This window comes from Myiozetetes cayanensis, unplaced genomic scaffold (assembly GCF_022539395.1).
Source record: "Myiozetetes cayanensis isolate MyiCay16 unplaced genomic scaffold, myiCay2020 scf2-11, whole genome shotgun sequence".
Taxonomy (NCBI): Eukaryota; Metazoa; Chordata; class Aves; order Passeriformes; family Tyrannidae; genus Myiozetetes; species Myiozetetes cayanensis.
The window spans coordinates 53686152-53700685 of NW_026087411.1; the positions used below are offsets into that span (position 1 = coordinate 53686152).

At 38.6% G+C, this 14534-nt stretch overlaps 1 protein-coding gene across 5 annotated transcripts in view; it reads left to right on the forward strand.

The window, feature by feature from the left end:
• The window catches only part of SYNJ2 (synaptojanin 2), a 77194-nt gene that overhangs the window by 24962 nt on the left and 37698 nt on the right, over positions 1–14534 (forward strand). For 2 of the 5 annotated variants that reach the window (XM_050316201.1, XM_050316202.1), the window contains 2 exons: positions 4888–5048; positions 7514–7739. In XM_050316201.1, coding sequence (XP_050172158.1) covers positions 4945–5048; positions 7514–7739 — 330 coding nt within the window. In that variant the 5' untranslated portion in view covers positions 4888–4944. Of the gene's footprint in view, positions 1–4777; positions 5049–7513; positions 7740–14534 lie in introns of all 5 variants that reach the window. The other 3 variants (XM_050316199.1, XM_050316200.1, XM_050316203.1) reach the window with 2 other exon arrangements.

Consider the following 14534-nt stretch of genomic DNA (forward strand, 5'->3'; position numbering starts at 1 on the left):
GAACATAAGGAGGTGGCATGACTGTGATGGAATAGAGAAAGACCAAAAATTGGAGCAAATTCATTTTTAAAAGGAAAAGGCAGTCTTGAGTGAAATATTTACAGTTAAGAAGGACAAAATAAGAATTGAATATTGCCTCTTTTTTACCACAGCTCATAATAGGCAACACTGAAGTCATCTCATAAGCTACAGGGTAAACAATTGCCTTGAGTCATGTGAAGAGGTTAAATACAGAAAGTGCAGCTTATTGTTGTATGGTGTGACGTTCCAGAACTGTGTTTCCTGTTCAACTTGGATAAAGGCAATTGGTTTCACAAGACCTTTTGAAAAAATGGATGGAAATTACTGTCTTGTTTCTGTGCCAAATATTCTTCATCCTCTGCCTCTCTTGTGCAACCTAATAAAAGGGTATTCAGCATGTGTCGCTGTGAGCAAAACATTTCTTAATTTCTTTGGAAGTGTTCTTTACAGGTGGTTGTTGTGATTTATAGCTATAATGGGGTAAAATAATGATCTTGGTCACAATGCATGAACATTTATACCCATTTACCTGAGGTGAAAATTTGGTCCATAAGCTTTGAAAGAATTTTTTTTCTTTAGTACTGTAGGTGGGTCTTACTTTTTTGTAGATGTGTTGCTGTAGAAAGCATGACCAGTAAGGAACACTTCACTTCTTACTCTAAAATTGTTTCAGAGATTTCTTTAAAACATTCCAGATTGCATTGCAAGGACATGAGGGATATTTCCACTATTGTGATCTTCAGTTGCAATTCTTACATTCCTAAATCACTTTTAACTATGTGTACAATTTAGAAAGGATTGTACATAAAACTATATAAATTAAAGGAAAAAATTTGTTTTCCAAGGTGGGGGACAGCAAGTAGTCTGCAGCTGATGTGGTGGTTGGTACAAAGTAAAATGTAAGAGCCAGACCTGGAACCTTGATCGCTTGACAGGAAAAAATTTCCATTTTTTTTTGAGTGTTTTATTTGCCTTTGTGCTGGTCCCATTCGTGATGCACATTGAGGCTCTCAGCTCAGTGTAACATGTTTTCTGCTACTGTGCTGCACATGAAATCAAGAGGAAATTAGCATAATTTTTCCACCCAGTGTATTTCCATTAATTACTTTTTTATAATAAGAATTGTTTCAAGAAATAAGATGAGTTTGGCCTGTCTCAGGCTCCAGATATGCAGGGAGCTCCTGAGAGCAGGCAAACTCTGTAGACTGGCTGCAGTGGTAGTACTGGCAGGGCCACCAACTTCAGGGAATTCATTTAGCGTTGATACTCCCTTTGATCTCGAGGATGCACTGCCAGCATTTGAAACTCAACTTTCAGTCTTATTTGAACTTGCACTTAAGGGATCACTCCTCATTTCATAATTTTATCACTTTTCTTTCAACATTGCTGTTCATGTTCTGAACAGAAGAAACATAAATATTTTGAATACTGTTTAGCTTCTTTTAAAAATTGTAACCCCATAGTATGCTTCCTGATGATGCTGCCAGGTGGGTTTGACTGGACTAGCTGATGTTTTTTCCTTGTGATTGGTGTTAGTGTGGTACTTCAAATGCTACTTACATAAAACAATTTTACTGTAAACTTAAAAGGAGAAGTATTTTTAATTTCATTATAGAATTGGAAATGGTAGTGAGCTGCAGTTTCGAAAAGTTAAGACTGCAGGGATTAAAGGAATAGCCTTGATTATTTTAAGGGGAAATACCTTCTGGGTTTAAGGAATATCTGGGTGTTTCAGTTTGATCTGTTTCATTAAAGTCATGATATTGTAACAGTTCGTGCAGCAAAACCAATTTAAAAAATCTCTTTCTTGTATGGTGGCCTTGCAAATCCACTTACCATAGGAAATTCCATGTTCTGTTCATAGAAGGATTGTTTGTTTGTTTGTAGAGTGGGTGGGTGTAGTAAACCAGGAGTGCAACTTTGTGCATTCTTTTCTGAGATTTACTTGGATAATAAAAATTAATATTTTAGGAACTAAAAGAAATTTTCAGTAAGTTCTTGTCAAATAAAAATGTTATTTTCCTTGCAATGACTGAACAGTTGCCAAATAACATAGGATTTGAAATTTTTAGGATAGAGAAAATTGATTTTAATTATGCTTTTTTATAAAAATTATGTGTTCCAGTAGCAGCGTACATCCTGATTGAAGCAATTTAAGTAATTTCTGCTCTTAAATTTAAGTGCATTTAGGTTGTGGTTGATATAGCTGTTTTCATGTGCATATCTGTTTTCAACAGGAAAGATTATGGATTGTTGACACATAACAGAAAAGAAACCACAATGACTTTTGAAGTTTAAATTGAGAAATAAATGGACTGACTTTTTTTTTCTTTCCTTTTCTTGCCTTAGTAAGTTCATAATAATCAGACTTTCAGGGACTAGCAAACAAGCAGAAATGTTTTTCCTATGGCTGGAAATGTTATGTTTCTGCCTTATTACAGAATCAGAATGACAGAATATGCCAAGTCGGAAAGGATCAACAAGGATCAGCAAGTCCAACTCCTGGCCCTGCATAGGACCATCCCCAAGAGTCACACCATGTGCCTGAGAGTATTGTCTAAACACTTCTTGAACTCTGTCAGGCTTGATGCTGTGACCACTTCCCTAGGGAGGCTGTTCCAGTGCCCAACCACCCTCTGGGTGAGGAAATTTTTTCTAATATCCAACCTAAACCTGCCCTGACACAACTTCAGGCCATTCCCTCAGGTCCTGTCACTGCTCATCACAGAGAAGAGATCAGTGCCTGTCCCTCCTCTTCCCCTTATGAGGAAGTTGTAGACTGTAATGAGGTCTCCCCTCAGCCTCCTCTTCTCCAGACTGAACAGATCAAGTGACCTCAACTACTCCTTATAGGGCCTCCCCTCAAGGCCCTTCACCATCTTTGTTGTCCTCCTTTGGACTCTATCTAGCAGCTTAATATCTTTCTTATGTTTTGGTGCCCAAAACAGGATTGCTTTGTTTAGATTCAGTTATTTTCTGCCTGTTACAAGCTTCTCAAAGGACAGAACCACAGATAACAAGCTCACTTTTATTAAACTTTTGTTCTCTTTGGCTATTTTAATGTTAACTTCCTCATATGATCTCTTCTTAACTGTCTAGGAAAGTTTAAGTTCATTGAAGGCATAGAAAGTGCTTGTACTCTTTGTCTCAACATCCCAGCCAGCCAGCTCTCTGAGTCTGTTTTTCTTGTCCCTGAGCCTAAATGATAGTAAGGCATATTAGTAGTGTTTCTTTACATTGCTCCCAAATTCTCGTGATTGAAGTTTGCTTTGAGTTCATCGGTTTTGCACTGTTTAAGCTAAGTCATGGAAGCTATTTGCTATCCTGAGAGACAGCTAACTCCTCCTAACCCTTTCTGGAGGCTGCAAGACAGTATTCAGTCTGTCATGAACTACATGGTGATAGCTGATGTGTCTCCTATTCTTATTCCTTGTCAGTTATACACAGTCATGTGCAAAGGAGGAATAAACTGTCAGGTTTTATGTATTTCTAGCCCTCTGCTGCAGTGTCAAAAGCACAGAAGATGAACTTCTTGAAAGCACTCAAGAAGGAGAACACAGCACACTCTTGTTACAGAAAGAAATGTGATGAACAGAGCTTTTTAGCCTACACTGGCCTTTACACAAAACTGGAGTCAGCAGAACAGAGTGAATAAGATCTAATCTCCCACCTTGTCCTGCCAGGCCAGTCCCACATGCCTACACAAATATTCTGGCCCTGCTGAAAACCACCCCTAACTCAAGTTTCTGTAGCCAGCCTGTGATCTCAAAGCAAGGACTCCTCTGTTGGTATTTCAGAAAAGAAATAGTTGTGTGAGTGTTGTTCTGTGTTTTCAGATGATGGGTCACCCTGGAGGGTTGAAAAGTGATCCTAAAAAATGTGTTCCCTTTTGCTGTCTGAAGCCATACTGTCCCAGATTGTCACTGTGCCATTAGCTGATTAACTTGCTCTTGGCAGGTCAGATGTTGGGTTTGCTATGCTAAATTAATAAATCTTGGCTCATTTCCACCTCTTCTTACTAACTAGGGTGAACAGGATGACATTGTCTCCATTACAGCCAAACAATTTCTTCCTAGCAGAAGCAGTGTTCTCCGAACACTTGTTCTACTGTTTCTTAATTATGATTTCAGAGACAATGAGCAGAGGTTGCATACAAGAGATCAGATTACAGTGGTGCTCTGAAGCTTCAAAATTTAGTTTTTTAGTTTTGGGGCCCTTAAGTTCAGCTGCTTCATGATTTCACATTTTGCTTCATGGCCATGGCAGCTGTAATTCTTTTTGTGATAATTGACGTTGTCATCTAATCATGTACACTCTTTTGTGACATGAAAAGCAAAACCTGAAGAATTGATGATACTGAATTTTTAAAAATGATTGAACACATCCAGCTTCAGCTGAAGCCAGTAAAGAATCTGAATGCTTTTTATTATCTAGGATGGTGAAATTTGATTTTTTAGTAATGTCCCAATAGCAAGCACTTTGCTTTTCATAAAGTCTGTGGGGAAAACATTCTAATGCAGCAAAGACTGTGGATGGATAAGTAGTGTGGAATATTGTGCGATTGCAGTCACTTACCTGCAGTTAAGAGGAATTCAGAAATATAAAGAGCAGAGGCTGCATGACTGTCGCTTGTATTTGTTGAGAAGCAAAGACGCTGGCCTCTGCTGGAGCCTTGTCAGCATTGCATCTGACAGCACTGATGAGAAACTGTGTCCACCTGTATGTAACCCTTTTGTAACTATCTGTCACCTTCTAGGGAACACTCGGCTGCACTTTCTGGTTCTGGTGACAGGCTGTACGTCGGTGGGAAAAATCCTGGACACTGAAGTTTATAAAATTACTGGAACAGATTTCTGTCCTCTCCAGGAAGAAACTAAGGAAGATGAGCGTGTTACTGCCTTGAAGAAAATACTGAACTCTGGGATGTTCTATTTCTCATGGCCTAATGCAGGCTCAAACTTTGACCTGACTCTGCGGGCTCAGAAGCAGGGTGATAACGACTATGAATCTGGTAACTCGTTCTTCTGGTTAGTACTGCGTGTTACACCAGAGTCTTGTGTGCTCCCCACCTGTATCTTAGTGATCAGACACTCTCAGAGGGAAATGAACATGTGCATCTCAGGTGCACCTTCTTTCGTTTCATTGACGTGTCATTTTAGAGGGCACGTGGCCTTAGTGAATTCATGGCAAACCTGGGTCAAACAAGTAACTTCTGTTTAATTAAAATACTCTGATAGTGAAAAGCAATTAGAAAATGACAATTTACGCTTCAAAGAAGGAAACACAAGATGTATTGCTCACATTACAGAAACGTGTCTCTATATGTAATTAATAGTTTCCCCTGTGGTTCTTTCTAATAATTTACTTTAAAGTTCTCTAATAGAAACTGCACTTGACCTTTTCATAAATCCCTTTCCATAAATCTGTGCTGAAGTATCTTCTACTTCTGAAAAGCTTATGTGTTTAAAGTCTGTAGCTTAATGTTTCAGTAATGTGCCCTAGTTTTTATGTTGAAAACATCAATATTAATATGTTTACAGTTCAGTGCAAGTGTATGTTGCACGGAAGGAAAGTCCTGTGATACACTGTTCTGTGCTTTTTACTTTCTTGTGCTTATAAGGCAAAGTATTTCTTATTGTGGTAAGTATTGGTTGAGGGGAAAGTTAAAAACACAGTGCTGTGCTTTGTCTTCCCTAGGTGGGTTTGCGATTGAGGTAATTTGGTTTGTTTGCTTTACAAGCTTTGGCAGAATGCTTGAATTTCTATGTCCTTTTTTTTTCCCTTTGTTATCTTTTTTTCTTTTTTCCGTTTCTTTTTAAACAAAAAGTCACATGGGAGGCATAGCTGTAATGGAAATAAATGAAGATTTGATGTAGGTGGAAAATAACTGGCAGGGTTAAATGTGGGTGTGCAGCTAGAACATGCGATAAGTCATGTGGCCTAAAGTAGGTGAATTTTAAATAAGTAAAAAAGTTCATAATGGATGATAAATTAACATGAGAGAGCAGTTCAGTTAGCCTAAATAATCTTTCTAGCTATGATGTGATTTTTGCCTGGTAAGATACAGTGTTTTGAATTTAACTCCAAAGAGAGATATCTAATATTTGCTTTCAACTATGATAATTATGCATCCATCTTAAAAATCTCACCAAGCATGACAAGGCAGACACATGGCAGAAATGAGCTGTGTTCCATTGATGAGTCTCCTAAGTTGGAAGTATCCCTTAACAAAGGAACAACTTTTAAAGTAACTTTTTTCCCTGTGCTGTCTTTTGAAAGTTTTGTTCTTGGAAGATAAGTATATTTGAACTTGCCTTCTTTGCTGCTTCTGGCTGATCTAGAAGTAGCCCTTGAAGAGGTTCCATTCTCCTGTATGTTTTAGAACAGGGATGAATGGTGACAACATCACATTTAGGGCAAAAAGATTTCCAAAGAAAATTTATCTCGAGGTAATTAGGTGATATGGGAAATTTGAGACCAAACAATAGATTCTTGAGAAAAGTAAACAATGAGATAAATAGTTACACAATGAAAAGTGTCAGAGGAGTTAAGTTACAAGCAACACAAACTGCTTGGTAAATTAACTGCAACAAAAAAAATACTGATGGAATTTGTCTGAGTGAGAGACTTCCATTGTAAATAGAACTAGGAGAAACAAGTGAAAGAAAGAGCAATAATTGTTTTAGAGATGCTTTTTCACTTATATATTTGGATTAAAAATGTAAGAATGACTTGCACCTTGTTCAGACAAATGGTGTACTTTAGAAAAACAATTCTTCAGGGGTTTTACTAGGTGTAATAACTCTTGTACAGATCTGCTGTTGAGAAATGAATGATAATAAATGGGATTTTCTTGGCCCTCCTGTGACTAAAAGCACATTTTGAAAAGTGAAATGAGGAAAAACATCATAATAGAAGAGACTAGTCACTGTTAACCAGGTATGATAGGTTTCTTGAATTTTTGATCTTAAAATAAACTAAAGGTTAGAACAGACATTCCTCCTAATTTTAATAGAACTTTTTGCAATATCTCAATTGACTTCCAGTTTCTTCTTGGAAATTTTTTTCTGAAAATTCCAGTGGATTTTGAACAGGTTCTTCATCCTGTAGTGTATGCTAAGGTCCAGGCAATAATGTTCAAAAAATAATTAGCTTGACAGCACTGTAATGTTTCAAAAAGGTTACTAAAGAGAAATGTATTTCTGGAACTGAAAGAGGTGTCATTTGCATCTGAATTTAAAATACAGGTACAAGATATAAAGGCAGCACCTTGGTGGTAGTTATGGTGTTAAAATTTGCCATGTTCAGTTCACTGTAGCAGTTCACAAGGGGTTTCTGCCTGATATTTCTTGGTTTTGGATAAAGGAGAGGCACAACAAAAAAGGGGTCACAAAGCATTAATTGATTAAATTAGTGATTTTTGGGAGGTGGAACCCATGCCTATCTGTTTATTTTATTCAGTAGCGTGTCTGTATGTTGTTGAACCTTTTAGGAACCAGCTACTGCATGTGCCTTTCAAACACTACCAGGTGAACTGCTCCGACTGGTTGCTGAAGGTGATGTGTGGTGTAGTGGACATTCGCACTGTTTATGCCTCCCACAAGAAGGCCAAAGCCTGCCTCATCTCTCGCATCAGCTGTGGGCGAGCTGGTGTCCGGTTCCACGTTCGAGGAGTCAATGATGATGGACATGTGTCTAACTTTGTTGAGACAGAGCAGGTAAGTGGATGTATCCAATGACTTTGAATAATTTAATCCACTCGTGTTTAACTGGGACACAATTTCCATCAAGAATTAAAGGATTTCAGCAAGTGTTTTTTCCAAGAATATTTAAAATATCACTGCACGGCAGATCTATTTGTTCTTACTCATTAAACATTTCTTTGTGGTCTGCTCTTTTTCTGTGTTTCTAACTTTCCCATTCACACAATTTTCACATACTTTTGATTTTTTTCCCTGAATATGAAAGTTTGACCATTTGATACTTTAGTGAAATATAGACATGGGGTTTTAAAGCATTCAGGAAGCTGTCCAGCAAAGGTGCTGTGTTTGCTGGAAAATCATCTTTGGCTAGCAAAGTTCACTGTCAAATCATTTTGTGCTATTAAAGAAAATGTAGAAAAAAATAACATCATCTCAGAGTCAGGCAAATTCCAGTTCAACTCATTTTGGAAGAGACTGCTTTATATTCCCCTTTGATTTGTGGGGGATTCTCTCCAGTGAGAGGTGGTATGACAGTTTTATACATATATGGTAAAAGCCTCATTTCCAGCTGATGCTGAGACAAAATACGTGTGTGAAATGCATTCAGCAGGCTCCCTTGATTGGCACTGCCAAACAAAATAACAGAGTCAGTTGGTTTCATTACACATGGTGTAGCTTGCTACCTTGAGAGTCAGTAAAAGCATTGAACCCTGAAGAATCTGAAACCTTTGGTGCCAGCTGAAATGAGTGCTTACTTATTCAAGTACCATCAACATTTTCTTTTTGAATAGAAGTAGTAGTTACTGGCAGTCAGAACCATCATACTAAAATGGATGACTTTATAAACAGAACAGAAAAATGGCTGGTAGTTTTCAAAAAAGGATAAGGATTTGCTCCTAAAATTTGGTTGTTTTCAGCATCTTCTGGGCAGATCTGCACAACTGCATATGTAGCACAGATTGTTTTATATGTGTATGTATGTGTCTATATATGTAGGTGCATGTCCAGTGAAAGTAGATTGTTGATGTGATGCTCATAAGGGCAGCATGGCACACAGTGAGTATAACATAGAGATACTTAATCTGTGTCATTGCTTGTTCCAGAAGAGTTAAAGCTGTGTCATTATAGGACTGTGCCTCGTGGCTGAGGAGGGCATCCCCTCTCGGAAGTGCCCGTGCTTCATCCCAACTAGTATTTCTTCATGGCAGTGCATGAATGTAGCAGCTCACACGTGGTGTGGTCCTTTTTGTTATCCCACTGCATGAGGCAGGCAGCAATGTTTTTTGGGTGCTTTCCAAATTTCCTCTAAGATGTTCCCTTCATGTTGCATCTTTAACCTCTTCACCTGGTTCCGCCTAAAGGCACATGTAGAGATGCCTTAGATTGACAGTGCTTCATTCCTCAGGAGAATGCCTGAAGGAGTTGCAGACTGGTATTCTGCAGCCTGCTGTGAGGTTTGATTCCCAAGATGTGCCCAAAGCATGCACAGTGCTGTATGTGTGACTTCTGCACAGTGGTCAGAGTTCTCACGGGGATGTGGATGACGTTTTGCTCATGTCCCTTCTTTTCCTGGTTTGTCTGCATTTTCAGTAAGGCTGACAGCTTTCCACTTAGTGTTCCAGCTTCCAGTTCTGCTTGTTGGATGCCGAGCTCTTCCCCTGCAGTGCTTGATTCTCTAGTGCCAGCCTCTGAATTCTCTGGTAATAATTCTCTTTTGTGCCTCTGCTCCAAACCAACTACAAGTCAAGTCCTGCAGCATCTACGTCTTTCTAGAAAGTCTGTCAGTGCATTGGGGGATGCAGATGGAACTGCTTACTGAAAAGAGGAATTTTCCCCTGGAACTTGGGAACAGAAGAAGGGAGATATGCCATTTTAAGTAATAACTTGGTACATTCTGCTATTTTAGTTGAGTATTTTCTCATGAGCATTATTGCACAGCACATTCATCAGGATTTGAAAAGTGTTCTTTTGCTGAAGTGTGGAGGAAAGAAAATGTTAGAAAGGGTTGTCAACTTTCTTTCAGATCAGTCTCACATTTGTAGCACTGCACTTAGCAGTTGTCTAATTATGGGAAATACTTCTGCTATCCTGCTTACTATTTGGGTCAGAAGTAACTCATTCTATTTAATTATATTCCTGGAGTACATCATGTTGCAAATGATTAGCATGAAAAATAAGATGGCGTTTGCATTCTAGCAGAGAATTTGAGGCTTGGCTCCTCATCAGTACTTGATTGCTAATACTTCTCTTAACTGGGGCTGGGTCGGGCTCTTCATGGGAACTGCTGTGCTTTGTTCCTGTTTAGCCAGAGGCTGAAGTGGCAGGACAGAAGGGTTTTGGGTATTTTTTCAATTGGATGAGCAAAAGTGAAAGAGTGAAATGATTTTAGAAAGAAAGGCTCGAGTAGGTTCTAAATTATAGCAAGGGTTTGCAGTTTTAAAGGACTGTGTGTTTTTCTTTGGATTTTGTTTTAAAAGAAGAAAAGAAGATTGCTGTTCCTAATGGTGCCAAACGCTAGTTTTACCAAGCTGCATGTCCTAAGAAAGCAAAGTTGGGCTAACCACTGGGATGCCTGAGATCCAGTTCAGGCTGGCATACCCTTGACATTAGGAAGGAAGAGTCCTAGAATAAACTCGCTCCTGCTTTCATAGTAGACTACTGACTAATCTCCTATGAAGTAATATCTTGGCTGAATAACATTTTGTTTCCATTTGCTGCAGCCCGTACAGTATAATGGCATGCTGGCTATGTGCTTTCATGGATAAATAGCACCCTAGGATTCTGAAAACCCAGGACTTTTTCGCCCCTTTGTAGGAATTGCTTCTAACATTTTGCTGTTTTTAGAAGAGGGAGAAACAATTAATCTTATCTCCAGGCAGCTCTTTTATGCATAGATGGTATGCTTTGGTCTCCCACTGAGTTAGCCTCGTGGCATTTTAGCTCTGCAATGAGTCATTTTTTTGTGGGCTCACTTAACTGCTGTGACTCACAGTGTTTGAGAAGAAGAGGGGAAAAGTTAAATATCTTACTTCACTTTTGCTTAAAAAAACCCAAAAAACCCAAAAAACCTAGTAGCAGATCTTTCAGATATTTGATCATTTGACTTCTGCTTTACAAAGAAAGAAGAAAACAAAAATTAGAGGAAATGCTTAAGGAAAAGCAAAATGAAGGGAAGAGAAGAGGGAAATCCCTCTAATATGTACGTCCAGATTTACTGACAGTATTTTGTAATGGGATGGTAGCCCTTTCTATTGCAGTGTTACCGTTAATCCTCAAGTGGTTTTAAATTCAGTCGTTGTTTCTCAGTTGTAGCTCAAATGTTTCCCTTCCCCTAATAATCCTTTGAAGTTGAGACTGTGTTGCATTCTTTTAATTCTTTTCTGCTGATAGCTTTGAGAAACTAGCATGCATTCTTCATCTAGTTTGTGTGCCTGTTACTGTTTGCTTTCCAGCTCCTCCCACAGTTATTCTCCAGTCATGCTACACTTGAGAGTGTCTCTTAGTGTGTGACTTAGAGGGAACAATTCTAATTAGCCAAAGATAAATGAATGGTTTCAGTTGTTTTCCCCTTCATGGAACTATTCAGTAAAGAAAATGGAAACCTTGACAAAGCATTGAAAGGAAATACCATGAATTTGGATTAACCTTTCCTTTCTTTCAATTTGAGAAAAAATGTCAGATATGGATTAAAGAAAATGATCCCCATTTCACAATAACTCCTAGATTGTTTTGGAGGGCTCTCCAGGAGAGGAATGGATGCAATCATGTGGTTAATTTATTTTCTGGATCAAGTTAGTTTGACCCCAGGCAAGGCTAAAAAGGATTATTTTGGCAAGTATATCCTTGGATCCTGTGGTGTGAGCTAAAGGGACATACAGAGTGGTATGTTTAGGCCATCTGTTGTCCATGCTCTTTGTGGGTTGTGTGGCAGAGCTGGGGATCCCAGAATAAGCCATCCAAGTATCCATTTAATCATGGACCGTGTCTCTGTGTGCCCCTTGAGTCTGTAATGAATTTTGCCATTTTAAGTTTTGACAGAATGATTATTTCTTCCTAACAAAGCTGACTGATGGAGATTAGTGAATAAATTATTCCAAGCAGTGAATGGGCATGGCATACTGGGATTAGAACCAACTGGTTGACATAGATGCTTGCTTCTTACCCAGAAGCTTACTAGCACTACCTGTGTGTGAAGCTTGTGTTACCAGGAAGGATCCTTGGATCACAGGGTCAAGGTCTGGCTCTGTGCAACAGAAGAGAAAGACTGAAAAACGTCCTACTGAACTGTTAGCACTATCACCCTTGATCCTGGAGCTAGAGGAGGAGGCCAGAAAGACAACAGGAGTTGAAAGAAAAACATGGCAAATTCTAATACCAGGACTCAGAGGACAAGTAATCTATTATTAAGGCAAGAGATCTTCCACATGGTTTGAGTATCCAGTTGCTACTGTGATGTCTGATGGGAAACTTCAGGAGACCTGTCTGAAAATTCATGCATCTGACTGGATTGGATTGTACTATGGGCCAGACCCTTTGAGACTAATGAATTAAGTGTTTCGAGGTTTTGATAGGAATGAAAATTCTCCCTGGGGCATGTAGGCAACAATTTGCTGTCATTTTGGACGTAAGACTCCACAATAGGTTTTTGAAGCCCAAAGGCAGAGTTTTAGCAGTATACATTAATCCTCATGATAAAGCATTGTCCAAAAAGTAACTGGTTGTTGCTGAACTTTTAGAGGAAAACCAGAGTGATCTTCTTGGATGTATTTTATGTCCAAGAGCTAAGGAAAACAGAGGACAGGAAAATTCTGGATATAAAGTGCTGTTTATTTTTTTTAAAGTTTCTTTTCCTAAAGAACTGTTCATCTTTTGTTTAGTACCTTAGAATAAGGGAAATGTATCTGCTACAGGACAGGGTAATGAAGTCAAAAACAGAACAACATAAAAGTGGGACAGATATGTGCTGTAGAAGACATGATATTGTGCACAGAAAATGATCATGGCTGTGAAGAATATGAGAAAAGAAATTCTGCACTTGTCCATGCATAAGCGACAAAGTTGGAATCTTTTATTTATGAGTAAAACTTTAACCTGAATATGTTATCAGTGCTTAGTTAAGATTTTAACAAAAAGGGTTTCTTAGTGTATATCCATATACACTACGATGTCCATTTTTGTCCACTCCTGATCTGAAAAGTCCTCTTAGTCTCAATCTTTAAACCTGCTTGCTTAACAAGTCTGTCTGTTGCCACTAGTATTGTAAGGTCAAGGGACATGCTAAAAGGCAATGTCAGGATCAGGGCTGATGTTCCTTGGAGTGGTGAATGAAGGGTAGTGAGTATTGCTGAAATTCAGGGAAGATTTGCACAGTTGTAATGCTTAATGAAATGGTTACAGTCTGTTTAGGAAGGAATGACTGGCAGAAAAGTAATTTTAACAAGTCTCCCACTCATTAAAAAATACTGGGTCTTTTTCCAATTCATTGGCAGCTTGGAAGAAAATAATGTTGGATTCATCTGGGTCATGAGAGTGAGGTGAAAGAATTGCAAAAGACCAGAGAACACAATGATGAGCCCTGTAAGCGAACAGGAAAAAAAAAAAAAAAAAAAAAAAAAGGTGCTAATGTGGAGTACTTTCTTATGAATGACTGTGTTGGAGAGACTCTACTCCCAGTTCAAAAATCTCATCTGATTTCTAAAAGCTACATGCCAATATGCATAAAAATGTCAGTTTCTGTAAAATGCTCTGTCATCATAGGGAGGTCCATATTGTATTAGACCTCAGCTTGACAGAGGATTCCCCCATACCATTGCCTAAAGGTTTAGGCATCCTGTTCAGCTCACAGGAATGATCCCCAAGTAGTTTGAATGTTTTGGTGTTTGTTTATTTCTCTGAATGGACAGCTTGATAGAGAAGAAAACAGAAGAGGTAGTAGGTCAAAAGCAGTGAACAGAAAATGTGAGTGATAGTAGCAACAAACATGTTAACTCAAGTGGAAATAGAGCATCTGTTAATGCAGGAAGGCAGAAATGTTTAGTCAGTATTTTTCTTCAGTATTTGGCATGAAGAAGGTTATATATTCATAGTCTGTAACTGATGAAATACTTTCCATTTAAACTGTAGCTCAGGAAGATGTCAAACTGCAGGTATTAAATTGGAATTATTTATTATCTGTTAATCAGTGGGTTTAGAGAATTTGCAGCTGGATGTCTAGAAGACCAGGTTGAAGAGATACTTGAACTGTCAGTTTTGCAGTTAGGTATGGAAACAAGGACATTCCAGAAGATTGTAAAGAAAACTGATCCTCTGTAGCAAGCTGTTTGAGTGGACAAATTGTACTTCAGATAAAGCTTTGTCTGTATTTGTCATCATTAGATGATTCCTTTCAATTCATTCACTGCTAAGGTATTTGTTGTCAAATTTTTAAGTGAGCCAGTCCTAAATCTTTTTTGCATAGATTCAGGGCCTGATCTTCATTTAATATTAGTCAGGATAATGCTGGGACTGTCAGTAGTGCTATTAATTTGCTTTACCTTGGAATGAGCTCTTCTACTTCTAAGCCCATTACTGTGACTGAAAAGATGATTCAGTGTGTAGAAGTCATTGGCTCGTTTTGACACGATCTTTCTCAGGGAGAATGTGATGAAGAAGGTGGGCCTGCTTATTCCTCTTGTAGTCCAGCTGCAGGAGGCATGAACTCTTCTGAGCACGAAAATGAGAAGAAAAGGTGCACCAGTGTGTTGCCATCGTAATTAGCTCCTGCACTCAGGTACCAGCAATGTTCAGAAAACTTTACTGGGAGAGCACGTT